Source organism: Carassius gibelio, chromosome B24 (assembly GCF_023724105.1).
Source record: "Carassius gibelio isolate Cgi1373 ecotype wild population from Czech Republic chromosome B24, carGib1.2-hapl.c, whole genome shotgun sequence".
NCBI classification, from domain to species: domain Eukaryota; kingdom Metazoa; phylum Chordata; class Actinopteri; order Cypriniformes; family Cyprinidae; genus Carassius; species Carassius gibelio.
The window spans coordinates 7,728,429-7,741,144 of NC_068419.1; the positions used below are offsets into that span (position 1 = coordinate 7,728,429).

Here is a 12,716-nt window from a genome sequence, read left to right on the forward strand (position 1 = left end):
ATCTTGAGCAAGAGTCCCGGGGCCGCAATCCCGGACACTCCAACAAAGGGGCTGATAATGAGAGAGACTTGTATGCAAAGGTCTCAAAGGTCTCAAAGGTCTGCCTCTGCTAGCATGATTATTCGTGTCTCCTTTTTCACCATGACTTAGGTCTGGTTATGGTACATGTTCAGAGAATTAATGCGGGAAAATACCTTTTTTCCAAATTTTCTATCGGGCCGTTTGGATGATCTCTTTTGGAATGCCTTGTTTCTGTTTTCCACTCGTTCTCTGGGTGCGGGTATTTCTGTAGGTTCAGTTTCCCAGTAAGTTTGGTGGATCTTCTTCTGACTGCTTTTGTTCTTGCTGTGGTCTTGTTCTAATGTTCCATAATCTTCTCTTTGAACTTCCCAATCACTCCTGCTTAGAAAAAGCTGAGGACAGAGGAGCATGGGATTATGGGGCAGAAATGAGAGAGGTTTGGATAAATTGGGCCACAAATGAACATTAGACCAGTGGTTGTCAACCTACTAAGCATTTTACACTTTAAGCTGCTTAAGATTTTATTTTATTTATTTTATTACCACTTAATAAAAGTTTCCCGGGGCCCCCTAGTGAGAACCACTTCTTTAGACATTGATCAAATTACAAAGGGGGTTGGTAAGGGGTTGTGTTGTTATTTGTAGGCACGTATTGTGCTCAGTGTGCCATTTCAGATCCAAACCTCCCTTCATTCTCAGAGAAGAAATAAACATGGTTTTCTCACTAACGTGTCTTGCTGTCCCATTGGTCACCCGACTTCTAGGAAGGCCATAAGTGATTCTTTTCTTATCTGAAAAGGCTTGTGAATGGTGCATGACAGTTGAGGCTTGTTGTTTGAATTTGAGATTACACAGCATCTCCAGTAACATACTGGGCATAATGGCCTAAATGTTTCCTTTCTGTCTTTAACCTGATGATATTTCTTTCTCTGTTGTTTGGTTCTATGTTTCATCTTCGCTTATTGAGTCATTTTGATTGGGTCTGCAGAAGTGAATAAAAAATGATCTTCCGTCAATTTAAGGGAACCGGGCTAAAAATATCTAAAATGTCTCGTAATGAGACCGTCTCCTTAATTTGGGACAGGCGGATTTCAGCAAAGGTTTAGAAACTCGATCTTGGGTGATTATGTGAATGCTAAAGATGAATAAGATTGACAGAGAAGCCTACAGGTCTCATCATCATAATTTCTGTTCTTATTAAATTGCAAACTCATTGGTTTCTATTTTAAATATATATTCAATTGAAAATTAAATGTTTAAAATTAGCAGAAGTTACCTTGGTAAATTAGTATGTTGTGCAACCCTTGTGCCATTTCGCAGTCCATTCTGACTCTCAAGCAAAGAGGAAACAGACTGGTTGTGAAGAGCTGCATTGACACTAACCTCCTCTCTGTCTGTCAGGTTGAGGAACGCTCCAAGCTAAACCGCCAGAGCTCTCCGGCTATCCAGCACAAAGTGGCCAACCGTATTTCCGACCCGTCCCTGCCTCCCCGCTCAGAGTCCTTCAGCAGTGGAGGCATTCAGCAGGCCCGGACGCCTCCCATGCACCGCCCGGTAGAGCCTCAGGTACTTCCTGACCTCCTGATCTGTCTTTAGAGAGACCGATGTGTTGTGAAGAACACTGACCCCAGAGTTCTCCTTTCAGATCGCGCACCTGGTCTCTGTGAAGTCCCATGGGTCTTCCATGACAGGATCCCAGTCGCTGCATGATCAATCCTCTCAGGGCGTCTCAGCCTTCCAAGAGGGTCTGTCACCTCACCGACCACCGATGCCTCGGCAGAACTCTGACCCCACATCAGAAAACCCCGCCCCACCACCTCGCATTACCAGCCGAGATGAGAAGTTTGACCGTAGCTCTTGGCTGAGACAGGAAGATGACGTCCCTCCAAAGGTGATAATCTGGGATGAAATGCATTGTTCCTGTAATCCAGTGACATTAATAGTAATTCATGGGGAATTCTCAACAGGTGGATCAACAAGTCTTTTCTGACCGAGTCTCAGAATGCAGTGAAAAAACATTGCTAAATATTATATTTACCGACTGTATAGTCAAGCATAATTAAAGGGATAGTTCACCCAAAAATAAAAATTCTGTCATTAATTACTCACCCTCATGTCGTTCCAAACCCGTAAGACCTTTACTTTGTTCCTCTTTGGAACACAAATTAAGATATTTTTGATGGAATCTGAGAACTTTGTGACAGCAACGCAACTTCCACGTTCAAGGCCCAGAAACACAGTAAGGACATCATTAAAATAGTCCATCGTGTGCTCTTCTGAATGTGCATCGAGTACTGATACAGAAGAGAAGTCATTGAATAAAGTCATGTTTTTGGTTTTTGGTTTTGGTTTTTTCGCTTGCTTTGCACACGAAATGTATTAAGGTTGAACCACTGATGTCACATGGACAAATTTAATAATGTCTTTACTACCTTTCTGTGCCTTGAACGTGTCAGTCGTATTGCTGTCTATGCAGAATCAGAAAGCTCTTGGATTTCATCAAAAATATCTTAAATTGTGTTCCGAAGATGAATGAAGGTCTTAAGGGTTTGGAACGACATGGGGTGAGAAATGAATGACAGAATTCTCATTTTTGGCTAAACTAACCCTTTAAACCTGTAAGTGTAACTACACAAAATATAAGGAATTACTCATTCTACATTAAATACGGTTTCAGTGGAAACAAAAATAAATATGGTTTGAGCCTTTTAATATAGTTTTATGCCATAAATTATTTTATTAACTTATTTTATTCTGGATCATATTCATTCATCTAATTTGAATAATTATTTTCAATTACAACTTAGTTTAATTTCATTATCATTATTTATTTTAAAGACTTTTATATTTTCATACTTTCAGTGCTTGATGTCAAAAGATAAATCAGTTTTTAAAAATCATTAAAGTGGTTTAGATCCACTGCTATTGAGTGAAATTTATTCATAAATGTATAATGGGTTACTAAATGTGATGATATAAGATATAAAAAAACAAAGACAAACTTATTTTCTAAAGTTTATCTTAGTAAAGTAACATCTTAGCATCTGTTAACATGCTTCAGGTGCCCCAAAGGACCACTTCCATTTCCCCTGCACTGGTGAGAAAAAATTCTCCAGGGAATGGACCAGGAGGACTGGGACCGAGAACCGGAGCACATCTGATCCGAGCCAGGTATATTCCACCTTTCATTAACTTCTATCTTTCTTTTAAACTCATTTTACACATTTTATTGCAGATCAAAGTTGCCCTTGTGAATACTATGTTTTGTAAATAATTAAAACATTTAAATAATTAGAAATAATTCTTAAATTATCCCAATAGGTATAACAATTGGAGTTTAAAATACAAATGATTTTTTTTTTTTTAAATTTTCTCTGTCATTACATGTTTTTATTTATCTATTACTCACAAACGGCATTATTCTGTCAGTCTCCCGACAAATAAATAATGGAAAAAATATGTGAATAAATGATTTTTTTCTGAGACTTACTCCTGTTTATCTCTATACTTGTACTTTACTTTTGTCAAAAGTTGAGTTCAGTTTGAATGTGGCTTGTTTGAATGTGTCCTACTGTTGGCACAGTAACCCAGACCTGCGGATCCCCATGGAGTCGGCTCTCCAGAGAACCAGCAGTGGTAGTTCTTCCAGTTCTAGCACGCCCAGCTCTCAGGGCAGCTCCAGCGAGAGGAACCGGGTGGGAGGTGAGAGACCCTCTGGAATATTCTCTCAGTCTGAGCACCTGCACTAGGGAGTCTTGATCGTCGATTGTCTCCACAGGCTCCAGTAAACCTGAGGGATCCCCGGCAGTGTCCCAAGAATCCAAGCCCAAAACCCAGGAGGAGAACAGGGAGGTGACCAGACCCAGCCGACCAGCGGTGAGAAACACATTTCCCAGAATCCACAGTTTAACTGTGCTGCAAATGTGTATGCTTTCACAGGGCTGCTTTCTGAGACCAGGATAAGCCTTAAATGAAAGCATCTAAATCTGAAATAACTTATTTTCAACATTTCTGAAACTAGCTTCTTTTTAAGATCTGCACAGCTGTTGCTTTTAGTCAATAACCTTTATCTTTTAAATCACCTATATGCTAGATGTGTTTTATAAAAGCCAATAATATTCCCCAGAGGAATATTACTTTTCAACAGGAAGTCCATCAACACATTAATTTTATTTGGTCTTTAATATATAACTAGTAATTTAAGTCTCATTTAAGCTAACCTGCTCAACCTTTCCATAACCTTTAGCTAGCTTCGATCTGCAGCTGTTCACACTTGGCTCGAAGTTGAAAAGATTGTGTGTCGCTTTGTGTTACTAACCATTTTCTCATTTAACATTTTGTCTAATTCGCTCAATTGTTCCTCCACACGTGGTTCTCGATTGTCGATTCTCTTTCTCCAGAGTTATAAGAAAGCCGTAGATGAGGTTAGTGACATCTGCCCATGTTCGTGCTCCTTACATTTCAAGCACTCGTTCACTGTCTCTCATCTATTTCTGTCACATGCCCTTCTCGTGTCTTCAATCACTCTCTCATCAATATTTCACACCATCTCTCATTCCTTAACTCCCCTCCAATCTTTCTGTCTGTCGCTCTCTTTCACAGCTTCAGACGCCATGTCAGTCACCATCGTTAGCTGCACATTTCTCCATCGCACCAATTTGTCACAGTCGTTTACAGTGTCAGAGTTTTCACGGTTACCCAGGGAACATCTGTCTTATGCCAAAAAAGGGATTTTTTTTTGTTTGGTTTAGAAGTAATCTTACATTTGGGGGTAAAAGAAGAGACCAGAAATGATGTAGCTTTTTTTTTTAAGGGATAATTCACCCAAAAATTAAAATTCTGTCATTAGTTACTCACCCTCATGCTGGTCCAAATTATGTCCTTGCTACCTTTCTGGGCCTTGAACGTGGATATCAAAAATATCAATTTCATCACAAATATCTTAATTTGTCTTACAGCTTTAGAACGGCATGAGGGTGAGTAATTAATGACAGAATTTTCATTTTTGGCTGAATTATCCCTTTAAGGTTAATTCATTGCGCGATTCTTTAATAATATTAACTTTAATGCATTTAATCAGCAGACCTATTATTTAATGTGATGGGAATAAAAACAAGGCAGCGAGGGATAGAAGAACAGGGCATTCAGTTGTTAATCTTCTTTGCCAGAAACCTTTGTGTAAATTTGTTTTTAATTATCATTCATAAATGCATTGTTGTATTCAAGACAGACAGATGAGTTACACAAATTTGTGGAAGATATTTGTAAAACCGTTCCTGTGTGAATCGTCACATTGATTTCAAATCAAATCAAGTTTCTTCAAAAATCATTCGGAGAGCCATTATTTCATAAATTGTTGCAACAAAGTCAATGTGAGCTGTAAAGCAGTACGAAATTCTGAGTGAACAAGACAATCGAAATTAATGCTGCATTAGTGTCGCATTTCCGTCAGATGAACAGATTGTGGTTGTTAAAATTCGTAAAGCTATTCTTTCGTAACTTGTTACATTTAGATCAAAGTGAGCAGGTGATCAAAACTAATTTCTGTTAAAGTTGTTTGTATAAACCATATTTACAAATATTGTCTCATTCTGTTCAGTGCGTGCGAACTTGTTCGAGAAAGATTTAGCGAACAGTTTACAAATAATTTTTTTTTTCAGCTCACGTTTAATCAGAATCAAAATCAGTGAAGTTCTGGATAATGTACAGTTTTTCGCAAACCGTATTTCCTAGGTTTGATATCACGTAAGTTTGTGGATAGACATTTTCTTCAACTTACAGCCAGTTTGTCAATGGTACGACATATTGAATGTAATGTTACTACTTTTTAATTAGTCTCTAATATGATGAGATTATTGCTCTAGGTTATATTTACGTCTCATTTCAAGCATCAGTGTTTAAATACTTCTTTCTCAATGGCGTTTTCTCTCTATCTGGCTGCCTGGTGGCCTGTCGACAGGAGGAGCTGGTAAGACCGAGTCAGAGCGGGAACTGCTGATTCTTACTAACTTTCTGCATGCAGGGCACAGACCTCAGGAACAAACCCTAGTTCTGCTTCAGTTATTCAGTGTTTTGGTCTATTATTTCTGACTTGTGCACGCGATGGTTTATACAGTTGTGCATCATTCTTGGAAATGATGGTGGATGTTTTTATCCCACTTTCAGAGTTGATTTGTAAAGCTTTATAAAATGATTTAAATAATTTGCTTATCTGTGATGTTTTGCTTATTTAGTTGTTTGTTTCTGGTAATCTCTTTGGTGCCATTTACATGACCTAAATGTGCAAAATGATGTTTTTTTTTCATGACTCCTACTAACAGATAAATCGCTGTAGCGTATGCAGGCTTAAAATTTTAAATGCTATATACATTTTAGTGGATTCATTGTTCACTGGAGACCAGATGAAATCTTACATATCTTCTTTGTGTCTTCCTTTAACTTCATTCCCTACAGGACCTCACTGCTCTGGCCAAAGAACTTCGTGAGCTGCGAACCAATGAGGAAACCAACCGGCCTCCCAGGAAAGTGACAGATTATTCCTCATCCAGTGAGGAATCGGAAAGCAGTGAGGATGAGGATGGAGAAGGCGGGGCTCATGATGGAACTGTTCCCGTTAGTGATATTCCTCGCATCATGTGAGTGTTTTCAAACATCAAAAATGTTTTTAGTCTTAGTTTGGTTTTAGTATTACTTATATACTATTGTAGCATTTATTAATGTTTTGAATTGGCTTGTATTTTCATATTTTTAGTTTATTTTAAGTTTAGTTTTTAAAATTTATGCTTTGATATTTTTTTTATTAATTTTTTCATAATTAATTTGTTATTTATTTGTTTTAGTAAGTTTACTACTTCAACCTAAACATTATAAATTAGGTGTCAAAGCAACATTTCTGGGAACATTTTCATTTTTTTACATTTAATATTTATATATATTTAATTTACACAGTAAAATATATGCAGTGCTTTTATACATTTGATTGCTTTAAACAATGTAAGTAGCATTTATTATTTGTTGTACTCTAGTTTTTCGTCCTATTGTTGAGCTTGAGTTTGAGATTTGTCTTTTGTTTTAATTTAGTCTAGTATTAGTTTTTTTTTTTTTGTGATATTGATGCTCATTAAACATTATTTGTGTCACATTGAATATATTGATATCATGAAGACCGTATTAAGTAAAAACAACCATATCATGATATGTATTGTCACCGTGAAAATAAAATGACTCATATGGTGATATAAGATTTAGGTCATACTCATATCCCCAACCTCTATTGTGAAATATAACTAATTTGAACACAAAAAAGTAAAACTGTGTTTGCCAACCATTTCAAGGGGTCTTAAAAATGTATTTTAGAAAGCTTCATTATTTATATGAGGTCTTTTTTTGCTCTAATCTCCCAACAGGCCTTCTGCTGGCCAGGGTGGCACAGATTCACTGGTCAACCAGGAGGATTCTCATGCCAGTGATTCATTTGGCAATAATTCACAAGACAGTGCCCTGATGATGCGAGAGGTGGGTGCACCTACCTAAACCAGGTTCCTTTCCCGGATAGCAAAAACTCCTACACTCATTGCTCTAGTGTGTCAGTTTTATTTCTCTTTAAGTTTACCAACTCATGTTTATTTTTGCCTTGGTTAAGCCTTGATTTTATTGTTATATTTTGGTGTTTCTTTTTCACATCTTTTGCTTCTAAATTCTCCAACAAAATCTCTGATCAAGCTCCCGTCACATTTGCTGACAGAGGCACGCTCTGTGCGTTTCCCAAATATCTCTGCAAGATGGCTTAGCCATGCAAGGCCCTGCAGTAGTGTAGCCCTACTCCTCTTTCTGTTCCTCTCTGCAGACGTTTTGGGAAAGCAAGCTCGGTCATGCCGAGAGCAATGGTTTCCCCGGTAACTCCAATCTGCCTGATCTAGTGCAGCAAAGCCACTTGCCTGGCGAGGGCCCTGGGCGGCTTTCTAGTGGGCTGGACCTGGACTCTGTGGCTGAAGTAGGTGATAGACAAGCCTGTTTGAGCCACCTTGTACTCCAACCCTCAAATTTCTAACCTGACACATCTAAACCATCCTTGTTCGATTCAGATGCACATTTTTATCTGGCTGTAGATGCACAGAATCCCAGATCTCTTCATAACTCACACTGCTTTTCTTGGTTTTACTTCTTTTCTGTTTGGTTCTTGTTTGTTCTCCTTCTTTCTTTTACTATCATTTAGAGCTTACATTTTTTGGAACATTGAAAAGTGAGACCACAGCCAGTCAATAAGATGCTTTCTCCCCTTTGCCCCATTTTCTTTTCTCTTATGTGCCTTGATTTTCTGCTCTTACTGCAAAAAAGAAGATCAATTTAATAATCAGTATTTTTTTGTGAAAATCATTTTAACAAGATTAATTCATTAAAAATATATCTATTATAAGTTTGGGGTCAGTAATATTTTTTTTAAATCTCATGCTAACAAAGGCTGCGTTTATTTTATAAAAATGTTAAAAGCAGTAATAATGTGAAATAATAATATTACAATTACTCCAGTCTTCAGTGTCACACGATCATACGGAAATCATTCTAATATACTGATTTTTCATGCTCAAGATACATTTCTCATTACTATTAATCTTGAACATGTTGTTTCTTATTTGTGTAGAAAAGGTTTTGCCTTTTTTCAGAATTCTTTGAATAGAAAGTTGTAAATGTATTTACAGTAACTTAATCAAATAAATGTTCGTTCCAAAAAATAAAAATACATTTTACAGACCCCAAATTTTTTAACAGTACTATACATTTTAAATAAATTAATAAGAAAACATTTTCATGCATATATATATATATATATATATATATATATATATATATATATATATATATATATATATATATGCATATATATATATATATATATATATATATATATATATATATATATATATATATATGCATATATATATACATACTGGAAAACAAGACAAAATGCTGATTGCAAAAAAGACTTTGCAGTGCTTGCTTTTCCTGCTAACATGTTACTATAAATGGACTGTTCTATCTGCGGACAAAACTAGAAATGCTTGCATTTGCTGCCTATAATCAGTCACTAGAAGACACTATTTGTATGTTTGGTGGATGCTCATTTCTGACTCCTGATTCTCCACGTTGACAGTTTGGGATGGGGAGCGGGTCCAAAGCCTCCTTCACTCCTTTTGTGGACCCACGAGTGTATCAGACCTCCCCCACAGAGGACGATGAGGACAACCCTGCCTCAGGTGATTAATTTACCTCTCATCCCCTTTTCTTTTGAGAAAGTGCCAGTGCTGGTGCCTTTCTCCTCAATAGAAATGCTCAGATGAGGCACTGACTCTGGCATTAACACACTTTTGGTGGAAATGGATACTAATATTTACCCTGCTTAATATGACGATAAACTGCAAATAATAATTTAGACTTTTTGTTTTGTCACACAGCTCATTTTGCAGATGAACACCTCCGGCTGGAGCAGGAACAGGAACAAGCTCGACTAAATGAGGCTCGGAAAATATCTGTTGTTAATGTCAATCCCACCAATATCAGGCCACACAGTGACACACCGGAAATCCGCAAGTACAAGAAGCGTTTCAACTCTGAGATCCTGTGTGCGGCACTATGGGGTGAGTCAAATTGAACTCGAAGTGTCTATTTAAGTGTCTATAGAACTAGAAGTGTCTATTTTGCTTGTGTTGATGTACAAAACTACTTTTTATATGTAAAGCGACCTTGAGCTACGGAAATGAGACATGTCAAAAAAAAAAAAAAAGAATACTCTTCAAATGAAAGTACCTTCATAAACTACAAATTGTTTTTATATTATGTCTGTTTGCTGCAGGAGTGAATCTTTTGGTAGGAACAGAAAATGGGCTCATGTTACTAGATCGCAGCGGTCAGGGCAAAGTCTACAATCTGATAAACCGCAGGCGCTTTCAGCAGATGGAAGTTCTGGAGGGTCTCAATGTCCTGGTCACCATATCAGGTGAGTTCTTCATCAGCTCTCTAGTTGTCTGTACAAAGATCTGTTTAATGTTGTTGGTTTTGTTAGATCTGTTTGTAATGAGTGGTCCATACTTCTTTTTTTTTTTTTCTGTAGGCAAAAAGAATAAACTGAGGGTCTACTATCTGTCATGGCTTAGAAACAGGATACTTCACAATGACCCTGAGGTAGAAAAAAAACAAGGATGGATTACCGTTGGTGACCTAGAGGGATGTGTCCATTATAAAGTCGGTATGTTCTTTCTCTCTAAGTTATTTTTGCCAATTTATTGAACATGAGCAATTAAAGGTGCAATAGGTGATTTTTTTTGTTATGCTGGTTGAAAGTCTCTTCACATCCCCATAGTAATTATGTTAAGTGGTCTACATGTATTTATATATATTCTGTGGAAGACGTAGGACCAAGAAATGTCCGTCCAATCAAAATATTCAGTCTGTATGTATTGTAGGAATGTTGTCTCTAGTCGTCGGGTCTGTGTGTGTGTTCATGCGTTCAGGGGGCGTGGCTTTGTACGGCGGTTGCAGGGAGATTGGGACGTACGCTTTCAATGCTATCAGGCTAAAGTTGGCATTTTCCAAGATGTTCTACTGCACCTTTAAATGCTCATAACTAAAATGATGTGTCAAAATGCTTGTCTTTGCAAGTATTCTCATAAACACTATAGGTCTGAAAGTGAAAGCAAATAGCTGAGAAAGAAAACAAGCATAACAGTAGATTGGATCCGGGCAGCTCTTAAAGTGACAGCAGTCTAATATTCCTGCTTCTGTCGTTCATGTTAATCAAACAACAAAAGAAAGAAAATCTCTCACTGCTCTTGACTAAATCAATTTTGCAACTTTAATAAAAATAAATCAATGTTTATTTACACAATACAGAATATGCAGTATTGTTAACATTTGATTATGCAATGTAGGTTGAATTTTTATTTATTTGTTCTACTGTAGTTTTTTTTTTTGTCCTGTAATTAGTTTCTTATTCTTATTTAATAACTGACTGATTACTTGTCTTTAGTGAGCTTGATTTTTCTTTAGTTATTTTTTTATTTTTATTTTTTATTTAGGCTAGTATTAGCCTGTGTGTGTGCACTTTGGATGGGTTAAATGCAGAGCACGAATTCATGGGTCACCATACTTGGCTGAATGTCATGTCACTTTAGTTTTTGTGATATTGACACTGGTGACAAACATTTCTATGGTATTAAAAAATGTTGATATCATAAAGACCTTATTTAAAGCAAAAATAACTATAATGTGATAGAAGATTGTTATTATCCCCCACCCCTAATTTAGAGAGAGATATAGAGAAACAGAGAATGTGGTTTATTAAATACTAATGTGTTCACATGTATTTGTTATTTAACAGTCAAATATGAGAGGATTAAGTTCTTGGTGATTGCATTGAAGAATTCAGTGGAGATTTATGCCTGGGCTCCCAAACCCTACCACAAATTCATGGCATTCAAGGTAAGACAGATGTTCGATCCAGTGAGACCCTTTTAAGAAAGAGCATTTGTGTTTTAATTTTAAATGAACTGCATTACTTTATAAGAAAAACAGGTTTTTGAACTTATTTGGCAGGGCAGAGCACAAAATGTGTAAATTAAGTAGTTATTTTAGTACTTGTGACTAGTGATGTGAGTGTTTCAGAGCAGATTTCTTTGGGAATACTGTATATTGTGCTTTCAGTGTCTGTTCTTTCTCTCCAAAGTCTTTCACAGATCTTCAGCACAAGCCTCTGCTTGTGGACCTGACGGTGGAGGAGGGTCAGCGGTTAAAGGTTATCTATGGCTCCAGCGTTGGTTTTCACGTGATAGATGTCGACTCTGGGAATCCGTACGATATCTACATTCCGTCCCACGTAAGTGACGACAGGCCGAGCGGAGGCAGCTCTCCCCTCCTTACCCTGATCCTAAGGGACTTTAAATAGGACGAGTCCTCTCTGGGGATACTGGAATGCACTGTAGTGTTGATGTCTGCATCACATATGTGCCTTATAATTACAGACATTGGCTTATTAAAGTACTTATAATGTATCTGTTTGTGCATTTATCCCAAAAAATCTATATAAGGTTAAATAAATTCTAAAATATACATTACTGGTCAAACGTTTAGGATAATTACATTTTTTTAATTGTTTTTGAAATGTCTCTTATGCTCAGCAAGGCTGCATGATTTGATTAAAAAAAAAAAAGGAGGGAAAACGGTATTAAATAATATTAGTTATAATATTTAATAATATTACAAAGTATAAATACTAATACATTTAGTTTTCTATTTAAATATATTTAAAATGTATTTTATTGATGTGGTCTCAAAGCTGAATTTGTAGCAGAATATTACTGTTTTACTGAATTTAAGAGACTTCTTTACAAAAAATATATAATATATATATTATTATTATTATTTCAAACTTTTAAACTAGTATGGAAAACTCAAATATGATGCTGCCACAATGACCTGTAATGTTTCTCCCAAGATTTAGCTGCTTTCTTTATGCAATATTTATTTTAAATATAAATAAGAATAAATAAATACATTTAATTAATAATAATAATAATTAATATATATATGTGTTAGTAATAAAAACCATTCAAAGTGTTAATTTTGGACCCTGGTTACACAGTTTAGAGCAACACGTATGAATGTTCTGTGTGCAGATGAATGGTTATGAAGTTGACTAAAACA

At 36.4% G+C, this 12,716-nt stretch overlaps 1 protein-coding gene across 8 annotated transcripts in view; it reads left to right on the forward strand.

Annotated features, from left to right (window-relative positions):
* The window catches only part of tnikb (TRAF2 and NCK interacting kinase b), a 64,682-nt gene that overhangs the window by 44,723 nt on the left and 7,243 nt on the right, over positions 1-12,716 (forward strand). For 3 of the 8 annotated variants that reach the window (XM_052596150.1, XM_052596145.1, XM_052596147.1), the window contains 15 exons: positions 1-98; positions 1,422-1,586; positions 1,666-1,911; positions 3,082-3,191; positions 3,604-3,722; positions 3,799-3,896; positions 6,474-6,655; positions 7,427-7,535; positions 7,867-8,013; positions 9,172-9,274; positions 9,473-9,655; positions 9,871-10,014; positions 10,129-10,263; positions 11,395-11,495; positions 11,740-11,889. The exon at positions 1-98 is cut by the window's left edge and continues 277 nt beyond it. In XM_052596150.1, the coding sequence (XP_052452110.1) occupies positions 1-98; positions 1,422-1,586; positions 1,666-1,911; positions 3,082-3,191; positions 3,604-3,722; positions 3,799-3,896; positions 6,474-6,655; positions 7,427-7,535; positions 7,867-8,013; positions 9,172-9,274; positions 9,473-9,655; positions 9,871-10,014; positions 10,129-10,263; positions 11,395-11,495; positions 11,740-11,889 (2,090 nt within the window). Of the gene's footprint in view, positions 99-1,421; positions 1,587-1,665; positions 1,912-3,081; positions 3,192-3,603; positions 3,730-3,798; positions 3,897-6,473; positions 6,656-7,426; positions 7,536-7,866; positions 8,014-9,171; positions 9,275-9,472; positions 9,656-9,870; positions 10,015-10,128; positions 10,264-11,394; positions 11,496-11,739; positions 11,890-12,716 lie in introns of all 8 variants that reach the window. The other 5 variants (XM_052596148.1, XM_052596149.1, XM_052596151.1 and 2 more) reach the window with 3 other exon arrangements.